The sequence below is a fragment of the Pseudopipra pipra genome, chromosome W (genome assembly GCF_036250125.1).
Source record: "Pseudopipra pipra isolate bDixPip1 chromosome W, bDixPip1.hap1, whole genome shotgun sequence".
Taxonomy (NCBI): Eukaryota; Metazoa; Chordata; class Aves; order Passeriformes; family Pipridae; genus Pseudopipra; species Pseudopipra pipra.
In genome coordinates, this window is record NC_087580.1 from 39,948,916 (window position 1) to 39,969,578 (window position 20,663).

At 53.3% G+C, this 20,663-nt stretch overlaps 1 protein-coding gene and 1 long non-coding RNA gene across 2 annotated transcripts in view; one reads left to right on the forward strand and one right to left on the reverse strand.

Moving 5' to 3' along the window:
• The window catches only part of LOC135405704 (uncharacterized), a 614,579-nt gene that overhangs the window by 570,340 nt on the left and 23,576 nt on the right, over window positions 1-20,663 (forward strand). The gene's annotated exons all lie outside the window — the stretch shown is intronic.
• LOC135405248 (zinc finger protein 271-like) overlaps window positions 1-20,663 on the reverse strand; it is a 774,083-nt gene that overhangs the window by 125,129 nt on the left and 628,291 nt on the right. The window contains exon 3 of the mRNA XM_064639916.1: window positions 14,778-15,612. Within this exon, the coding sequence (XP_064495986.1) occupies window positions 14,778-15,612 (835 nt within the window). The remainder of the gene's footprint in view (window positions 1-14,777; window positions 15,613-20,663) is intronic.

The following is a 20,663-nucleotide window of genomic DNA, read 5'->3' on the forward strand; positions in this document are numbered from 1 at the left end:
TGAGGGGCCAGAGGTGACCGAGATTCCTGCTCGGAACTGCAGGCTCCAGTGGAGCAGTTCCTAGGGACAGGGCAGCAGCTGTGGGATCTTCTTGGAGGCTGCTGGGACATTGCTTTGGCCAACTTCAGGGGCAGAAGGGGCCCACATGTAGGACAGGGGAACCTGTCACTGTTCCTTCTGTCCAGGGCAGCCCCTAGAGGTGCTCAGGTGACCAAATGGAGTCAGTTCTGTGAGAGGCACCACCCAGGGCTTCTCAGACACATTGGGGGCCTTTGGGGCAGGGAGTGAATCCCAGCCCTGCAGGGACACAAAGGCTGTCCCTTCTCTGCCCAGCCAAGGCCGGGCCAGGCACGAGTCCAAAGCACATCAGCCCAGGCTGTCCACACTTGTTTCCTCCCTCTGCTGGCTCTTCTCTCCCCCAGCATTTCAGCAGCATGTGCTGATCTCCTCAGGGATCAGGCCTGGGATTTTCCCCCTGGGCCTGAGTCCCAGCACGTCCACCCCCAAGGCCATTGTCAGCAAAGCCTCTGCACACCCCAGCTCTCGGGGCTTTAAGAGCAGCTTTCCCCACTGCAAGTCTGTTCTTACCCCCGGTGCCCCCACTGAGGGGCTGCAGCCAGACAGGCCCCAATGCCCTGCGTGTGGGGCACAGGCAGGAGGAGCTGCAGCCCCAAGTCTCTCTTCATTCCACTTGCAGGCAATAACAGCCCAGGCCTGCTGAGACAGTTCCCAGGTTGCTGGTCTGTGATGGGTTGGGAGAGAAGGCCAAGGAGACACAGGAGGGAAAGAGCAGGAGAGAGGTGTCCTCAGTGGGAAGGAGCTTCTGGGACCTGTGGAGCTGCTCTAGGGGATGAACAAACTGGGTGAACTTTTGTGGGTGAGGGTCAGAGGAGAGACTGGTTTGGGTGACCTTGTGGAGTGAGACAAAGAGCCCATTCCAGTTGTCTTTGATAACCCTGGAATTCACTGGAAAGGCAGCACAACAGGATGGAAAGAGTCCCAGAGGTTTCTGCAGAGTCTTGGTGAAGACAGCCCTTGAGACACAGGCCTTTAGAGCACAGCTGCCAGGCTGGTGGAAGACAGGGAGGCTCATCTGCATCTGCTTCTGTCCAAGAGGAATGAAGAGGTTACCATAGGAACTGCCCATAGCAATGGAAATGTCTGATGGTTGCCATGGTAACTGACTGTAACAATTGAAAGGTATGCTGGTTGCCATGGTAACCGACCATAGCAATGGTAATTTGTGATGTTTGCCATGGTAACTGACCATGGGAACAGGAATGTATGATGGTTGCCATGGTATTTGACTGTACCAGTGAGAGGTATGATGGTTCCCACGGTAACTGATAGTATCAATGAGAATGTATGATGGTTGCCATGGTAACTGACTGTACCAGTGGGAGGTATGATGGTTCCTGTGGTAACTGACTGTAGCAACAGGAATGTATGCTGGCTTCCATGGTAACTGACTGTAGCAACAGGAATGTATCCTTGTTACCACGGTAGCCAACCATAGGAATGTAACTTTATGATGGTTGCCATGGTAACCGAGCACATCAATGCGAATCTATGATGGTTGCCATGGTAACAAACCGTAACAATGGAAATGTGTGATGGTTGCCATGGTGATTGTAGCAACGGGAATGATTGATGCTTGCCATGGTAACCGACCGTAGCAATGGGAATGTGTCATGGTTGCCATGGTAACCGTCCGTAGCAATGGGAATGTGTCATGGTTGCCATGGTAACCGACCGTAGCAATGGGAATGTGTCATGGTTGCCATGGTAACTGACCATGGCAATGACAATGTATGCTGTTTGCCATGGTAACAGACTGTACCAAAGGAAAATATGATGGTTGCCATGGTAACTGACCGTAGGAACTTGAATGTATGATGGTTATCATAGTAACCGACCATAGAAGCCGGAATGTATGATGGTTACAATGGTAAACGACCGTAGCAGTGGGAAGTATGATGGTTACCGTGGTAACTGACAGTAGAAATGGGAATGTATGCTGGTTGCCGTGGTAACCGACCATAGCAGTAAGAATGCATGATGGTTGCCATGGTAAGTGACTGTAGAAAGAAAAATGTATGCTCGTTGCCATGGTAACTGACCATAGCAATGGGAGCGTATGATGGTTGCCATGGTAACTGACTGTACCAGCGGGAAGTATTATGGTTCCTGTGGTAACTGACCATAGCAATGGAAATGTATACTGGTTGCCATGGTAACCAACTGTAGCAATAAGAATGTATGATGGTTGCCATGGTAACTGACCCTAGCAACTGGAATGTGCGATGGTTGCCATGGTAACAGACCAAAGCAATGGAAATGTGTGATGGTTGCCATGGTAACTGACTGTAGCAATGGGAATGTATGGTGTTTTCCGTGGGAACTGACCCTAGCAACTGGAATGAATGATGGTTGCCATGGTAACCAACTATGGCAATGGGAATGTATTCTGTTTTCCATGGTACCTTACCATAGCAGTGGGAAGTATGATGGTTTCCACGGTAACTGACCATAGAAACGACAATGTATGCTGGTTGCCATGGTAACGGACTGTACCAGTGGAAAGTATGTTGATTGCCATGGTAACTGACTGTAGCAATAGGAATGTATGGTGTTTTCCGTGGGAACTGACCATAGCAAAGAGAATGTATGTTAGTTGCCATGGTAACCGACCATAGCAATGCTAATGTATGATGGTTGCCATGGTAACCTGCTGTAGCAATGGGAATGTATGGTGGTTCTTATAGTAACTGACCGCAGCAGTGGGAACTATGATGATTGCCATGGTAACTGACTGTAGCAACTGGAATGAATGATGGTTGCCATGGTAACAGACCATAGCAATGGGAATGTAAGAGTGTTGCCATGGTAACCAACTATGGCAATGGGAATGTATGCTGTTTGCCATGGTATCTGACCGTAGCAGTGGGCAGTATGATGGTTGCCATGGTAACTGACTGTAGCAACGGGAATGAATGATGGTTGCCATGGTAACTGACCATAGAAATGACAATGCTGGTTGCCATGGTAACGGACTGTACTAGTGGAAAGCATGTTGGTTGCCATGGTAACTGACTGTAGCAAAGGGAACGTATGGTGTTTTCCGTGGGAACTGACCGTAGCAACGAGAATGTATGTTAGTTGCCATGGTAACCAACCATAGCAAAGTGACTGTATGATGGTTGCCATGGTAACTAAACATAGCAATGACAATGTATGATGGTTGCCATGGTAACCTGCTGTAGCAATGGGAATGTATGATGTTGCCATGGTAACTGGCAGTAGGAACGGGAATGTATGATGGTTGCCATGGTAACTGACCATAGAACCTGGAATTCAGATGGTTGCCATGCTAACTGATCGTAGCAATGCTGCTGTATGATGGTTGCCATGGTAACTGATTGTAGCAGTGGACTGTATGATGGTTGCCATGGTAACCAACCACAGCAATGGGGATGTGTGATGGTTGCCACAGTAACCGACCATAACAGTGGGAATGTATGGTGGTTTCCGTGGTAACTGACCGTAGCAACAGGAATGTTTGATGATTACCTTGGTAACTGACTGTAGGAATGGGAATGTATGATGGTTTCCATGGTAACCGACCGTAGCAATTTGATTGTATGCTGGTTGCCATAGTGACCGACTGTAACAATGCGACTGTATGATGGTTGCCATGGTAAATGACAGTAGCAGTGGGACTGTATGATGGGTGCCAGGGTAACTGACCATAGAAATGGCAATGCATGATGTTTGCTATGGTAACTGACAGTAGGAATGGGAATGTATGATGGTTGCCATGGTAACTGACCATAGCAACAAGAATGTATGATGGTTACCATGGTAACCAAGCATAGCAATAGGAATGTGTGATGGTTGCCATGGTAATCGATTGTACCAGTGTGAAGTATGATGGTTGCTGTAGTAACTGACCGTAGAAACGGGAATGTATGATGGTTGCCAAGGTAACTGACTGTACCAATGGGAATGTATGATGGTTGCCGTGGTAACTGACCATGGCAATGAGACTGTGTGCTGGTTCCCATGGTAACCAACCATACCAGTGGGAATGTATGATCGTTGCCACGGTAACTGACCTTAGCAATGGGAATGTATGGTAGTTGCTGTGGTAACTGACCGTGGCAATGAGAATATATGCTGTTTGCCATGGTAACTGACCACAGCAGTGGGAAGTATGCTGTTTGCCACAGTAAATGACTGTAGCAATTATGGTTGCCATGGTAACCGACCATAGCAATGATAATGTATTAGGGTTGCCATGGTAACTGACTGTGGCATTGGGAATGTATTCTATTTGCCATGGTAACTGACCATAGCAATGAGAATGCATGCTGGTTGTCATGGCAACTGTGATTTCTTTAGACTATGAGCACGATATTTTCATCTGCAAAAACATTAGTGAGTGTCCAGAAATCTCTCAAGATGGGCTTTAAATGTCTCAAGCACATGAGCACTAGAGAGGGGCTAAGGAGCTGCGGCCTCAATGGTGTGGAGACTGAGGACAGCACAGGATAGCCCTCAGAGGGCTTGAAGGGAGGATTTAGAGATGGTGGATCCTTTTGTCAGAGTAGAAAAGAGCATGAGAAAGAAAGAATTAATGCCAAGTGCAGCTGGGGAGGTCCCGAGTGGACATGAGGAAAAAGGAATTTCACTCCATGGAAAACACTGTGCTGCAATATGTCACCCAGGAGGAGTCTGGATGAGCCCAAGGCTTTGTGTGTGCAGGAAGAGCCAGGGAGGACGCAGAGATGTCAGTGCAGGAAGGTGCCAGCCAGGTGGGGCAGCCGGGGGGATGACGACAGCCTGCAGGGAAAGGGGCAGGGCATGGACACCTTAGGACAGCCTGGGCTGGAGAGGAGACAGGGATGGGGAGAAGCTGAAAGGCCCTGACAGAGCCACCTTCTGCAGGCCTTTGGCCATGGCTGCTGTCTGTGCCCCTGATGCCAGGAGGAGGGGAGTGCCCCTTGCAGCCCTGGGGCCTCATGGCCTCCTTGTCCCTGCTCAGCAGCCTGGCAGGTGCCACCCCATGGTCCTGCCCTTGGCATTGCACATCCCACATCCCAGTGCCCCAGGAAGAGCCCTGAGGAATGAGGCAGGAACAGGATCTGCCTTCCCAGGGGCTGGGGGTCAGGCCTTGGTCCTCTGGATTAAGGAAACAAGTCAAAGTTTATTCAGCATCAGAGCCACCTTTCCCTTGCTTGTCCATCCTTGTCATCACTGTCTGCAGTTTTCTGCTCTAACTGGAACCTGAGGACACGTTCTCAGTTGTGTCCCTCAGTGAGACTTATTAGCACTACAAGAAACTTCAGTGTTTTAATCTCACTTTGACTTCTTGAAAAGTTGTTTGAAGTTACTCTCAGGGACTGAGTCTCATGTAAACAACAACAAACTCCCTGAGGATCATGAAATGCCTGGGGCTGTTGCTGTGCTGCTGAGCTGGGCCGGGCTCCTGGCACACAGGGAGCTCCTGGCAAGCAAGAAGAGCTTCAAAGAGACAGCTCTGCTGGTGAGCAGCTCCTCTGCACAGCCCAGCAGGGCTGAGGGCACTGCCAGGGCAGCTCAGGGACACCAGCAGGGCACAGACAGAGCTTCAAGGGGCTCAGCACTGGCAGGAGGGCTAAGAGCTCCCTGCAGAAGGAATCTTGGCAGGGCTGCACAAGGTGAGTCTGTGGCTGCAGGGCAGTGCAGGGGCAGCTCCTGGAGGTATCTTCTAAAGCTGGCCCAGCCCCAGCTGATGGGATGGGTGAACAGGAGGCTGTTTTGGGGCCTTTTGGAAGAGATTTGAAGGCGGGGGTGCAGCCAGGGGTGCCCAGGGCTGTGGGGCAGAGCAGGGTCCTGCAGCCCAGGGTGCTGTGCTGGGCAGGGACTCTGCTGCCAGCCAGGGGCAGCTCTCAGCCAGTTCTCCCAGAGCTGGGGCAGAAGGGCTGTGGGCAAGGACAGTGACTTGGATGGCTGAGTCCTTGGCAGCACATGGTCAGAGCACCTGCTCCTCACAGCACCCTCAGAGAGAACAAACCAGAGAAAAGAAATGCCTTGACTTGGAGGGGATTTCCCTGAAAACTGCACTGGCTTTGCTGAGAGGGGGCTGTCTTAATTGTTCCCTGTGCTTTCCTTTTCTGAACAGACCTGTCCTAATGAACAGCAAATGTCCAACAGGAGCTCCATGCCACAGTTCCTCCTCCTGGCATTTGCAGACAGGCGGGAGCTGCAGCTCCTGCACTTCTGGCTCTTCCTGGCCATCTCCCTGGCTGCCCTCCTGGCCAACGGCCTCATCCTCAGCGCTGTAGCCTGTGACCACCACCTGCACACCCCCATGGGCTTCTTCCTGCTCAACCTCTCCCTCACAGACCTGGGCTGCATCTGCACCACTGTCCCCAAAGCCATGCACAATTCCCTCCAGAACACCACAACCATCTCCTACATGGGATGTGCTGCACAGCTCTTTGTCTTCTTCATCTCATCAGAGTATTTCCTCCTCACCATCATGTGCTACGACTGCTATTTTGCCATCTGCAAACCCCTGCACTACGGGACCCTCCTGGGCAGCAGAGCTTGTGCCCACATGGCAGCAGCTGCCTGGGCCACTGGCTTTCTCAATGCTCTGCTGCACACAGCCAATACATTTTCCCTGCCCCTGTGCCAGGGCAATGCCCTGGGCCAGTTCTTCTGTGAAATCCCTGCCATCCTCAAGCTCTCCTGCTCACACTCAGGCCACCTTAGGGAAATTGGGCTTCTTGTGCTTAGTGCCTGTTTAGTATTCTGTTTTTTCATTTTCATTGTTTTCTCCTATGTGCAGATCTTTAGGGCTGTGCTGAGGATCCCATCTGAGCAAGGACGGCACAAAGCCTTTTCCATGTGCCTCCCTCACCTGGCCGTGGTCTCAATCTTTGTCAGCACTGCTATTTTTTCTCAGCTGAAGCCCCCCTCTATCTCTTCACCATCCTTAGATCTGGTGGTGTCAGTTCTGTACTCGGTGGTGCCTCCAGTACTGAACCCCCTCATCTACAGCCTCAGGAATCAGGAGCTCAAGGATGCCATAAGGAAAATGATGACTGGATGCTTTTCAGCAGCAATAACCTACCTTTTTTCTTCTGCAGAACACTCATTGTTTAACCCTTTTCTGGCCCTGTCTGCCTTCTAAAGCTTTTGAGATTGGTGGTGGGGAAGTTTCCTATATTTTTTTACTGTTTTAATGTTGTTAACACAGAAATTTGTTCTTCATCTCATACCTAATTCACTCTCTACCTCTTTCTTTTGACCTACCATTGTGTAAATGAGGAATCATTCTCTGTGTGCATTTAAACAAAATAAAAGTTTCTGCAGCAACTTCTTTGTCAAACATCCTGCCTTTGTAATTCTGTACATGAGGAATCACAATCTCTGAGTCGAATAAAAGACTTGAATTCTGTTTTCCTGATTTTCCCTTAGAGAACTTCCCTGAAGCTGAAGGGCAGTGCCTGTGTGCAGAGGAGAAGGGGTAAAGAGTCCTGGTACAGGAGCACTGCCAGGGAGCAGCAGCTCTTGGCCTTTTCAGAGATGCTCTTTTTCCACTGCCTCCCTCTCCTTTCTGCTCCTTCCCCAAGGCCCGAGTGCTCTGGCAGCTCAGTCCCTGCTCTGTGTCAGTCCTGTGACCGTGGGCAGGGACAGGCCCTGGGCACTGCTGGCACAGAGCTGGGCTCCTTAACATCATTTCCATCAGGAAAGGGGACCCCCCTGGGCAGTTCCTGAAGACTTTGTTCTTTTGAAAGGTTGATGTAAAGAACAAGGCCAAGGAATAGACTCTCTAAAGTCTCATTGCTTTGCTTGTTTCCCCATTCAGTCCCTGCAGTGAGAGAAGCGACTCACTGGGGTACTCGAGGGACTGAGGGCTGGTTCAGATGTTCTGTGCTGGTGGCCAGTGGCAAATGGCCTCCAAGTCACCTGCCTGGGGTTCTGCAGCTTGTGAGGGCTCTGATGGCAGGTGAGGACTTGTCTGTAGGAACTCAGGAAGTGCAGGAGAGCACAGAGGATCTGCAGGGACAGCCCGTCCCATACAGTCAGCAGGGAATGGAGGACTGGAGCAGAATCCTGCCCATGGTGGAGTCACCCAGAGATCAAGTCCTAAATCTGCCTGTGAACTGGTAAAGGAGAGTTCTGCAACCCCAGGGGCCGCAGCAGGAACAGAGAAAGGACTCTGGTGAGTGACTCATCTCACCTGCCCAGCCTTGTTTTTGCCTACCGAGCCTTCCAGGACTATGGCAGAGGGTGGAAAGGAGTGATCCCCATCCTGCTGGGTCTGCTCCCCACCCTGACCAGCATGGCCAGTGCAGGCTCAGCCCAGGGTGCCACAGCCCCTCCCTGTGCAGAGCAGCACCTCCAGCTCAGGGCCCTGCAGGGATCCCAGGCTGGGATCTGCAACTGGCCAAGGCAGCCTGGACACACTGACCTGGGCAAAGGGATGTCCCTGGAGAAGAGCAAGGCAGCATTTCTGGGCCTGCAGACAGGAATCCCTGACACAGACAAACCTCTTTCTGCAGCCCCCCCTGGGGACAGGCTGCTCTGTCCCTGGGCCAGGACTCTGGGTTGGGCTGGGCAGAGGGGCTGGCACTGAGGGGCACAGTCAGGCTGTGCTGGGCATCTCCTGGAGGTGACACCAGGGCTCCTGCACTTTCCCTGACCTCCATTTCCTCCTGCCATGCTGAGTGTCCAGCCTCTGAGCTGATGGGGATGCTGAGACTCCTCTCTGTGCCCCAGGAGCTGCTGTGCCCTTCAGAGGGGCTGGGGCTGTGGGGGGAGTGCCCAGAGCTCTGCAGCACCCTGGGCTGGGCACTGCTGTGGGGCCAGAGCAGACTGGGCTGCTCCACCAGTTGACCTCTATAATGAAATCCCTTCTAATTTTCTCCTGAAGAACCATGAGAATATGTGTTGTGTCCTGAGCACTAGACTGGAACTCTGTGAAAATAGAAAAGGTTTTGGTGTCAGGGATATTGAGAAAGCTGGGCATTGTCACTGGGAGACCTCTCCCAAACCCTTGGACAGGCCAGAGCCATCCCAGAGCTTCCTGGGGCCTTGGGAAAGGCAGACATGGAAGCAGTCTGCAAACAGGGTAGCAAAGAGGGTTGGCAGAGTTCCAGACTGCTCAGGCTCAGCAGGGAAGGGGATAGGGCAAGTCCTCCTGCAGCCATTGCCAGGCATGGGAAGGACAAGGCAGGGACTGCAGAACACTTGTGGGAGGGAATAGAGGATGTTGTGTGCCCAGACATCATCAAGGCCCCTGACATGGTGTCCTGTGGTCTCCTTATGGCCAGACTGGTGAGAGCTGGACTGAAGAAGTGGAAGATGTGGTGGGTGGAAATTGGCTGAATGAAGTGTCAAATAAAATCCATGGTACAAAGTCCTCTTGGCAGAAACTTCCTGGTGAAATCCCTCAGTGACCAGCCCTTGAACACCACTAGAGAACATCTTTATTATCTCTCTGTACAATGGGACAAAATGCATTTTCCAGTACTTTGTGGATGATGCCAAATTTCAGGGAGCCCTTGAGCAACCTCTCCTGGTTTAAAGACACATTTTGGGGCAAGAATTCCAATAAAATGAATTCCCTTCCCTTTTATTCCAAACCAGTGCAAGGAGACAAAATACAAGGAGATATAAGTGAAAACAATAAGAGTTTAATGACAGGAAATATAGCAGCAAAAACAGCAATAACAACAGAACTATTCAAAGCAACAGCAGAGAGAGAAATTGTCTCCTTTCTCCCCCCCTACCCCAACTCTCTTTTGTTGGGAGATGAAACAGGGATGAACATGTGCCTCCCTTCTCCCTTTTCCCCCTGAATGAACAAAGAACAAAAAACAAAACCACAGGAAAGAAGGGGGCAAAGCAAAATGTGGGAAACTCTCTGGTCTGAGATCAGTTGTGCTGCCCAAGAACACACTGACTCCAGAGATGTCCAAGCGGGGCAGAGCCGGCGACTCCGGTCCGTGCGGCGGCGGGGGGGAGGCAGCGGCTCTGCTTGATTCCATGGAGTTCTGGGGAGGCACAGTGGCCCCTTGGTTCCACGGGGTTCTGAGATATCTGGAGATATCAAAGAGACCCCACATGTCACAATGGTCCCTTGGTTCCATGAGATTCCACAGTGTCCCTGCATTCCTTTGGTTCCATGAGGCCCTGCAGTGTCACGGTGCCACTTGATTCTGTGATGTTACAAAGAATCAGAATGGCCCCTTGATTTAAGGCCAACTGCACATGGGGCTGCCTTAGGGGGAGTGTGGGCACCCAGACAAGGGAGTTGTCACCCCCCTGGACTCAGTCCTGGGGTCACCACATCTGGACTGGTCTGTCTGTCTGTGAGGTTCCCCATTCTGGAGGAATGAGGAAGAACTGGAGAGGGTCTAGAGGAGATTTGACAGGATGGAGCTTTTGTTCATATTGGAAATAGAATGAAATCTCCACAAAGAGTAGCATGGAAGGTTCAGATTGAAAGAGAAGAAAAAAAAATATCACTCAATAGGGACCCTTGTGCTGCAAGAGGTCACCCAGAGGGAGTCAGGATCAGCCCATGGCTTTGTGTTCCAGGGAACAGCCAGAGCTGGTGCAGAGACATCAGGGAGGGTCTAGAAATGCTGCTGGGAGGGGGTGGGAAAGCAGGAGGGGGGTGTGCAGCCTGCAAGGCCAGAGCAGCAGCAGGGCCAGGCCAGGCCAGCCTGCAGGAGAGATGGCCAAGGGCTCTGGCAGGGCTGCAAGGCCCGAAGGCACCCAGGCCTTTGTCCCCTTGCCTCTGGCAGCTGCCTCTGCCACTCAGGCCACCACAACCAACTTGCCTGGCAGGTTCTGCCCTTGGTTTCTGCCTCGCCCCTCCCTCAGGAGCCTGGCAGGGGTTGCCCAGTTTTGGGCCTTTGTTGTTCCTCCCCCTCCCATCCCAGTGCCCCCCAAACAGCCCTGAGCCAGCCGGGAGGGACAGGATCTGCTGGGCCAGGGCCTGGGGCTCAGGCCTTGGCCTTTGTGCTCCACACAACCAAGGCAGGCTTTGCTCAGCATTGCAGGGGCCTGCCCAGAGCCTTTGTCTGCCTGCACTCCTGGCCTCCAAGAAGCTGCTCCAAGGAGTCCCTGGGGAGGCTTTGTCAGTGCCTGCCCTCAGTGGGGCCCAGTAATGCTTCAAGGCACTTGGAGTTTGGCTTCTGACTTCTTCAGCAGCTGCTTCAATCTTCTCTCAGCACCTCAGGATCATGGGCTGGGCTGCAAACACACCGTGGGGCTCGTTAAAATGCAGAAATCCCTCAGGATCTCTTTGTCTTCCTTTAATTGTCTTCAAGGCAATTTTGTAACAAGTCTTTGAAGTTTGTAATTTTTTTGTTTTAATTCGATGATGGATGATTTTGTAGTTCAGAGAAGAGGTGACAGAGGTGTTCTCCAAGTGATCTTGATGCTGAGTGTCTCCTCAGGAGATCCACACTGACCCTGTCTGATCAATCTTGCTCCTCACCCCCCATTCTCACCAGTTCTGACACGGCCAATCTTGAACTGACAGCTGATGCAACTCCAAACACTGTGGGACCCATTAAAACAGAGAAAAACAAATTATTTCCCTTCCTTTAATTGTCTTCAAGTCATCAAGACTTTTACAACTAATTTGAGTTGTTTTGTAATTTAGCTAAGGAGGAAGATTTTAAAGTGGACATCACGAAAAATACATATTTTTTGATGAAAAGGAATGATTTACACAGAGACTTGGGATGCATGAGGGTCAGGGCAGAAAGGATTTTGATCCAAAGACAAAGGGGGAAAAAGAGATTAATAGCACTTAATCATTGACCAGTTGAGCAGTTTTCAAGCAATTCAATAGCATTTGCTACAATTTTAACAGTGACTGAATTCTAGATTCACAATAACAACATTCCCACCACAGTCAATTCACACCCACACCCAGGCAGAGATGTGTGGACACATCAATAGCTGGGTGTGGAAAGGTCCCTCTCCCAAATTCTTCTTGTTGTCAGGGAAACACTCCCCCAAATCCCTTTGTGTTTGCCAACAGACAAGGGGCACAGCTGGAGGAGTGTTTGTGGAGGGGGATCAGAATTGTCCTGGGCACCAGCGAGGGTCTTTGGAGTGTCACAAACTGGAGGGTTCCCGAGCTGGGAGAGGCTGCCAGAGGTGTCCCACTGAGAGGGAGGTGCTGGGGAGCTGCCAGGGCCTCCCTCAGCCCTGCTGGTTGTGGGCTCCCAAGGGGACTGGCTTTAGTGATCTGCTGAATTTCCATCCTGGTGTCAGGAATGACTAGAGTTTCCAAACTGTTTGGGAATTGTATCCAAACTGTTCCATTTGGGTTACGAGTCAGGTAGAGAACATTCCAACGTTTTCAGGGCATGACTGATTATCCTGTGTTCCCGAGCTCTTACACCCATCCCAGTCAGCTGGATGGGTTATTGACAATGTGTCAATTTGCGAGCGGCAACCCCGGCGGTGAGTGCGGCAGCCCCGTGGGAGCGGCGGCTCCGGGCACAGACGCCGGCGGCAGCCGCTGTGGCTCCTGGAACCGAGTGGCCATTGGGACACTGCAGGGCCTCCTGGAATCCAGGGGCCGGTGGGACACTGGGGAGCCTCTTGGATCCAAGGGAACCCTGGGATATGTTGGAAAATCGTGGAATCCAGGAGCCATTGTGACACTGCGGGGCCTCATGGAACCAAAGGAATCCTGGAGAGATAGTGGAAACTCATGAAATCATCAGGGCCATTGTGGCACTCCAGAACCTCATGGAACCAAGGGTCTGTTGTGACACTGAGGGACCTCATGGAACCAAAGGAACCCTCAGAGTTTTTGGAACCTCATGGAATCAAGGAACTGTTTCTGGCAGGATGCTCTGCTTTGATAATACCTAAAAACTGGTCAGAGATTGCAAACAATGCACACTCTCTGTGATGAGTTACTGCTGGTGCCAAGGTGCTGTTTTTAATGCTGAATTATGCTAAACCCAGAATGCTTCATGAAACTTCAAACACGCATCCTACTTTTTGAAGCAAGATTTGACAGATAAGCTGCTCCCTGGCCTGCAAATATATCTGGCAGTCAAACCCTTGATAACTGTAAAAGCCCCATCCAACTGTCATGGGGCAGATTCTTCCACAGACTTCCTTGAAGTGTGTGGAGCTTCTGCCATGAAGCAGGGACAGCTCTTCATGGTCACTGACCAGGGGTTAAGTGAAAGAGAGAGAACTACCCCCTGTCATTGTGGGGTGAGTTACCTCAATCTCTGCTTCAGGACTGTTTCTTTTTGCTGGCTTTGATCCAATTGCTTTAATAGAGTTACTTTGATAGACTCCACTGTCCTATCTTACACTATACTACTAGGATTTTTTGGCTTTTATAATTTGAAGTAAAAAATTATCTTTAAGGTCTTTCATCTGTTCACTTTTCTGATCAATTTTTGGTTCATTTGTCATAATAAATCATTGTTTTTATAGAAATATTTCTGATTTGCCATCACTAAAACCTGCAGGATAATGTGATTGAATCACACCTCTATAATTCCTTCAATTGAAACCAAAATCTGAGTCTGAGATTGGATCCAGCCACCCCCCGGCTCCTCTCTGAGAAGGAATTTAGAAAGCAAGGGGGTCCTTTGTGCACCTCATAGCTCAACGAGTTTAGCACAGAATCCCCCTGCACACACACAAACACACAGGCATGGGAATCTACACACACACTCCTGTTCATCCCTACACAGACATAACCCAGACAGACTCGCAGGGGAACTCCACACACCATTCCCACATCACAACATGAGAACGGTTAGAAAAACATAAAATATGTACAGCAACCATCACTGCACTGCAGCATTCACAGGATGTGACACCTGTGTCCACTTTTGAAATGTTACAGCCATTCTACACAACTTTTATTTCTTGTCAGCTGAGTATTCTATCAGGTGCATTCTAAGATGAAACTCCAGGCACATGAACAGCTGAATTTGTTCCACATTTAAACGCTGTTGCACATTTTTAAATTGAGAAAGTAGGGAAACTGCTCAGTGTTCAAATGAATGAAACACAGTGAGCCACAAAAGGCAAAAGTACATAGTGTACAGCAGCTTTGTGGAGTTACAAATCTGCTCAATTTTTTTACGTGTGGCATTCAGAGACCATGTTTAAATTTATTAAACTACTCTCGTTCTGCCCCCCCACCCCTTTTTTGGAGTGTTTCAATTGCCTTTTCTTTTCCAACAGCTGTGACAACTGTTAAAACAATCAGTAAAATTAAGTCCGCTCTATAATCCTTTAGTCAGTGTTACATTTTAATCAGAGTTTAAGGGAGATTTCCTGTTATGAATGCACTAATCCTTTTAAAATTATTAAACTGACATATATGCCAAAATGAGCAGATACACTCTTTAACATGCTCTGTCTTAAAATCAAAGCATACCTAGTGATGGTCAGACAGATGTCTCTGCACTCTCAAAATGTTCAGACAATTTTTAGCTCAAATCCTCTCTACCTTCACCCATAACACAAGAACTGCAGAAACTACAATACCTATTTTGTATGTCCCTTTGCTCACATGTGCATATGCCTGTCACAATATACAGTCAAATCACAATTGCTATGGATATTATTAATGTGTCAAACTCTAGGGTTCATTAATAGAGACAGGGAAGCAGATATGTTTCTGAATGTTAGTTCTTTCTCTGTGTCCACACAATCCCACACGCCTCAAGCCCTGCACTCACACAATGTATTGGCACTGGAAGGGCTTCCCTTACTGGTGGGTCCGTTGGTGTGAGGTCAAGGTAGAGCTCTGGGCGAAGCTCTTCCCACACTCCCCACACTTGTAGGGCCTCTCTCCGGTGTGGATGCGCCGGTGCCTGATGAGGGTGCAGTTCCGGTTGAAGCCCTTCCCGCAGTCGGTGCAGCGGAAGGGCCTCTCATCCGTGTGCGTTCGCGCATGTGTGTAGAGATTGGAGCTGGTGCTAAACCTCTTCCCACATTCCAAGCACTTGTAGGGCCGTTCCCCGGTGTGGATGCGCTGGTGGGAGCGGAGGGTGGAGCTCTGCCTGAAGCTCTTCCCACATTCCCCACACGTGTAGGGTTGTTCCCCAGTGTGGATGTGCTGGTGGGTGCGGAGGTTGGAGCTGTCACTGAAGCTCTTCCCACATTCCTCACACCTGTAAGGCCGTTCTCCAGTGTGGATGCGCTGGTGGCTGAGGAGATCAGAGCTGTCTCTGAAGTTCTTCCCACATTCCCTACACGTGTACGGCCATTTCCCTGTGTGGATGTGCTGGTGTCGGAGCAGGTGAGAGCTCTTCCTGAAACTCTTCCCACATTCCAAGCACCTGAAGGGTTTCTTTCTAGTGGGAGGTTGCCTTGGGACCATGATGTTGGAGCTCATGCTCAAGCTCCAACCACCTTCCCGGCACAGGCTGGCTCTTTCCTCCTCAGAGCACCCTGGGATGGCTTTGGAGCCCCTCCTGTGGGGGGATCTCCGGCCCTTTTCCTCCCCGCTGCCTTCCTGCACCGGGGAGCCCTTCAAAACGGCCTCTCCCACCAGGGTCTCACGGGGGGATTTGTCCTCCGGGCTCTCCGTCCTCAGCTCGGGGCCTGGGGCAGGAAGCAAGAAGGACAGGGAGGGGATTTGCCTCCGGCCCACAGGGAAGGCCAAGGACATCCCCCCAACTCCGGTCCCGGCAGGACGGCGGCGCCAGCGGGGTTGTCCTGCAGCCGGGGCCATGCTCGGCTGACAGAGCCAGCACAACACCCGCCCAAAGGGACACTGACTTCCTCCTCACCTGCCTGGGGGGCCCAAGGCATCTTCCTCTTCCTCGCAGCCTCCTCCTCCATCCGCCCAAGCTTTGGGAAGGACAAATCCTGATGGGGGGGAAAACAAGGGCTGAGCGTGTTGGCTTGGGGGTTCCTCCTGCCCAAGTCCATCTCTAGAACTCAGCGGGCATCCTGTGACCATAAAAACCTCCCAAACACCAAGATCCAGCCCAGAAAAACCAAAATCACCCACATTCAGGCAAAACCCTCTCAGAAATAGCAGGAAGACCCCTGCCCCTCCAAACTGCATAAAGTTGAGATTCAGCTAAAAAATATTCAAAAATATGAAGATTAGATGAAAAAAAGTCTTCCAAAAACAAATTGGGGGGAACAATCAGGGCTTTGCTCCCTTGGCTCTGCAGGGGTTTCCCACAGGCTCTCGGCCTCCTATGGGCATTCCCTGCTCTGGCATGGGTTCCTCCCGGGCTGCAGGGGGGGTCTCTGCTCCATCCTGGACTCATCCACAGGTCACAGGCCCTTCAGCTCAGGTTCACCCAGAGCTCCAGCCGGTTCCCCTGGAGCAGCGATCCCCTGGCCTTTCTCAGTGTAGGCACATCGCCAGGGCTGTTCCTCGAGGTTCTCTGGCCCCCTGCCAGTCCGGGGCTGTTTCTCCAAACCACCAAACCATGTGTGCCAAACGCCCTGGTTGGTCAGTGCCGGCTGGGGGAGCGGGCACTCGGTGAGGGGATGAGAAAACTGCACCCAGGGCTGGGCTGAAAGAGGCTTCAGCACCACTTCTGATGGCCCAGGGGCAGCATCTGGTTTCTCCCAGAGAGATGGCACTTGTTCCTCTGCAGGGAGTCAAGGGCAGGAGGGTGACTTCTGCTGAAGGGATGGAATGGCAGAGGATCCCTTGGGTCCCCAGGATGGATCAGCACTCAGGGATACAAACTGCCCTCAGGCTCAGGATGCAGTTGCCAGCACAGATTTCCCTGCAAAGTCTGCAGGGAGTCAAACTCTGGAGAGGAGATTGTGCCACATGGATGGGATTGCAGAGGGGCCCTCAAGTCCCCAGCAGGAATCAGCAACCAGCAATAGACACAAAAGGCCCCCCCAAAGAGTTCTGAGGGAGTATCCTGTAGGGAGGGGACAATGTCACCCCACCAGGGCAGGGTTGGCAAGTGAGAGGCTGCTCCAGGGCTCTGCAAGAGGCCTCCTGCTCTGCTCAGCCCCAGCACTGGCTGGTACCAACACCCCCGGCTGCCCCCGGCCCTGGGCAGCTCTGCTGCCACAGGCTGTGCCCTCACTGTGGCCCTGCAATGGCCCTGCCTGTCCCTCACCCGTGGCCCCTGCCCGTGGCCCTGTCCCTTGGCTCTCTCTCTGCCACCTCAGTGTGGGGCACACGGGCTGGGGGTCCCTCCCAAGCTCCCCGGGCAGCCGGCGTTGGCTGGGGGGATGTGAGGGCTGGGCCTGCTCAGCACAGCCCCGGCCTCGGGCCCAGCGCCTCTTTCCTGACCCACACAAGAGCTTCCCGGACCCCCCAGGGCTCCCCTGCTGCTGCCTCTGCTCCTGGCCCTGCCTTTGCTGCTCCCTTGGCTGGGGCAGCGGCTGCAGGGGGGGGGATGGCAGCAGCTTCAGCTCCACGGCACTTCCTGGGGGGAGCTCAGCCCGGGGGGACGGGCAGGGACCTGATGGGGATGGACAGGGGCCCAGCAGGGACAGACAGGGCCTGCAGGGGAAGGCACAGGGACAACCTGGCCCCCCACACTGCCAGGGCTGTCTCTGCTCCTCCTTGCAGGCTCCGTGGCCAGGCACAGTTTGTGTTCCTGGGTGCCCACCATCTCAGCACTTGGAGACGCTCAAATCAGCGCCCGCAGCTCTGCAGCAAAGCCCCAGCTCACCTGGCACACAGGGGATGGACACAGCACCTTCAAGGGGATGGGCACTCACAGCTTTTTTTTTTCCCCACCACAGGGCTCTCCTTCCTCAGCAGCACCTCTGCCTTGCACTTATTCTCAGCCTCACCTCAGGGCCAGCTCTGGGCTCACCTCCGCGCCACTTCTCAGCCTCACCTCAGGGCCTGGGCTCAAGGACAGGAACCTGCAGAGAGGGCAGATGATGTGCAAGCTGAGGGCTCCCTGCTTGCACTGGCCTCTGGGCTTCTTTCTCCTTCTACAACCAGCCCAGAACCTATTCTGCTTTTCTAACATCACACTGGGTACAATCTGCATCCTCTTCTGCTTCCTGTCCATCCACACTCCCAGCTCCCTTTCTGCCTGCCTGCTCTCCAGACACTCTGGCCCCAGCCCGGGGGGCTGACGGGGCTTCTTGTGCCCAAAGGGCAGGACCAGCCCTTGGCCTTCTTGACACTCATCCCCTTGCAATCAGCCCATGGATCCAGCTGGGCCAGGTCCCTCTGCAGAGCCCTCCTGCCTTCCAGCACATCAACACACCCCCAGCTTGGGGTCACCTGCACATTTGCTGATGAAATGCCTGGTTCTGCAGCAGATGGAGATGCTCAAGGGGCAGCAGGACCAAGTCAGGGGCCTGGGGGGACCTGGGGGGCTTTGGGGTGTGGGAGGGTCCTGGGGGAGCTGGGGAGGGGCTTTGGGGATTGGGGGTACAAACCAGGAAAGACCAGTACGGACCAGGACAGACCAGGACCTCCTCACTGCTCCCCAGATCTCTCCTGGAGCTGGGGCATGATGTTGTGGGACACCTGAGCCCCCCCCCAGTGCCCTCCCAGTACAGCCCAGTGCCCCCAGTACAGCCCACTGTGTTCCTGTCCCAGATTGCCAGGTGATCCCTCTGTGGGGGGGGTTGGAAGGGATTTGAGGGGGGGCTGGGGGAGATTTGGGGGGATTTGGGGGAGGGGGGGTTGGATGGGGATTTTGGGGGTTTTTGGTGGCTTTGGGTGCATTTAGGGGAGTTAAAAGGGGTCTTCAGGGTCAAAGGAATTTTTGGGGGGAGGGGATTAAATGGAAAATGGGGGTTAAGGAATATTTGGAGGGGTAAGTAGAGCCTGGGGGGCAAAGAAGGGGCTGCACCAAGAGCAAGTGAGTCCTGAGACCCCCCCAGTGTCCCGAAGACCCTCTTGGTGTCCCCAGTTCCCCCCTTTGACACACCGAGACCCCCAGTGTCTCCATTGTTCCCAGGGCCTCCCCATGGCCCCAATTCCCCCCTTGACACCCCCAATTCCACTGTCCCCAAACTCCATCCCTGATGTCCCCAACCCTCCATCTCACCCCAAGAGCCACCCCGGACCCTCTGAACCCAAAAATGCCCCCTCCCCCACGCTCACAGAAAGGCCAAGGGCATCTGGGGACACACTGGGGACAGCTGGGGGGCTTTGTGGGGCACTGGGTCATTACTGGGGGATACTGGGACACACTGGGGGGAACCAGGGGGTACTGGGAGGGACTGGGGGGTTACTGAGGTACACTGGGAGGGCACTGGGAGGGACTGGAGGTGAACTGGGGCACACTGGGGGGCACTGGCAGAGAACTGGGGAGTTACTGAGGGGATTAACAGGACACACAGGGGGACACCAGGAGGTTACTGGGCCATACTGGGGGTTACTGGCTGCTCTCTGGACGATCACTGGGCCATAGGAGGGGCAGTGGGAGGTCACTGGGACAGACACTGGCTGGTCACTGAAGGGGTTACTGGGCCATACTGAGGGTCACTGGAAGGTTATTGGGATATACTGGGGGCACTGGGATCCCCTTACCCAGATATAGTATATCTCTGCCTTGAATTTTGGGGGGGCATCCCTAAGATCCCTCTCCTTGGGGCTAGGGGATCCCCTGAACCCCACTGCTAAGCTTTAGGGGACTCCACAAAATCCCCTCAAAACCCCTGAAATCCCCTCAGAAATCCACCCCAGGACCCACCGAAACCTCCTCAAAGACCCCCCAAATCCCCTAAGAGACCTCACCACCACCCCCCCTCCCGGGCTCCCTAAACCCTCTCAGTGACCTGCAAAACACACCTGGGACCCCCCAAGCCCATTCAGGGATCCCCCCAGTCCCTCTAAGGGAGCCTCAAAGCCGTCTGGAACCACCTACAGACCACAAAAACTGCTGCAAACATCCCCGCAAAACCCACCCAGGACCCCCAAACCCCCTCAGAGATCCCCCCAAGCCCACCTGTGACCCCCCAGTCTCCTCAGAAACCAAAACTCCCTCAGGGACTCCCAAACCCCTTCAGGGACCTTCAACCTCCCCCCCCCCCCGAGTCCCCTCAAGACACCGAACCCCCTCAGGGACCCCTCAAAATCTCCTCGGGAACCTCCGAACTCCCCCCCTGAACCCTCCCGAGCCCTCCAGCCTTTCCACCCCCGGCCGCGCTCCCCGCAGCCCCCGAGGGGATCCCCAGACCCCGCTCCCCCCGCAGACCCCCCCAGCTCACACACCCAAGCGCAGCTTTTCCCGGGGCCGCCGCCCCCGAATCCCCCACGCGCCAAAGATGGCGCCCTTCGCGCGCTTCGGGTGGAGACACCCCCGCCGCAGCCAATCAGCGCGCGGCCACGCCCCCTGCCCGCCCTCCGCCCCGCCCCCGCCTCGCGCGGGGCACCCCGGGAGATTCCCCAGTCAGTGCCCGGGAACAGCCCCGGCAGCGCAGCCCCCAAGGGCACACGATGGGCTGTGGGCTGGAGAGGACCCTCCTCAGCCTGGGCAGCAGGGCTGCAGGGGGGGATTCCCTGACCCTCCCCAGATGGGCCCTTCCTGCCCAACAGCTCCTGCTCCAAAGGGCTCCCACACACCCTGGGCCACTTGTCCCACTTGGGCACTGGAGCTGCCCCAGGGCATCTCTGGGCAGTGGCCAGTTCTGGCACTGCTCTGGCAAGTCATGGCCTGAAGCCACGAGTGTGGAATTTAGGAGACACTTGA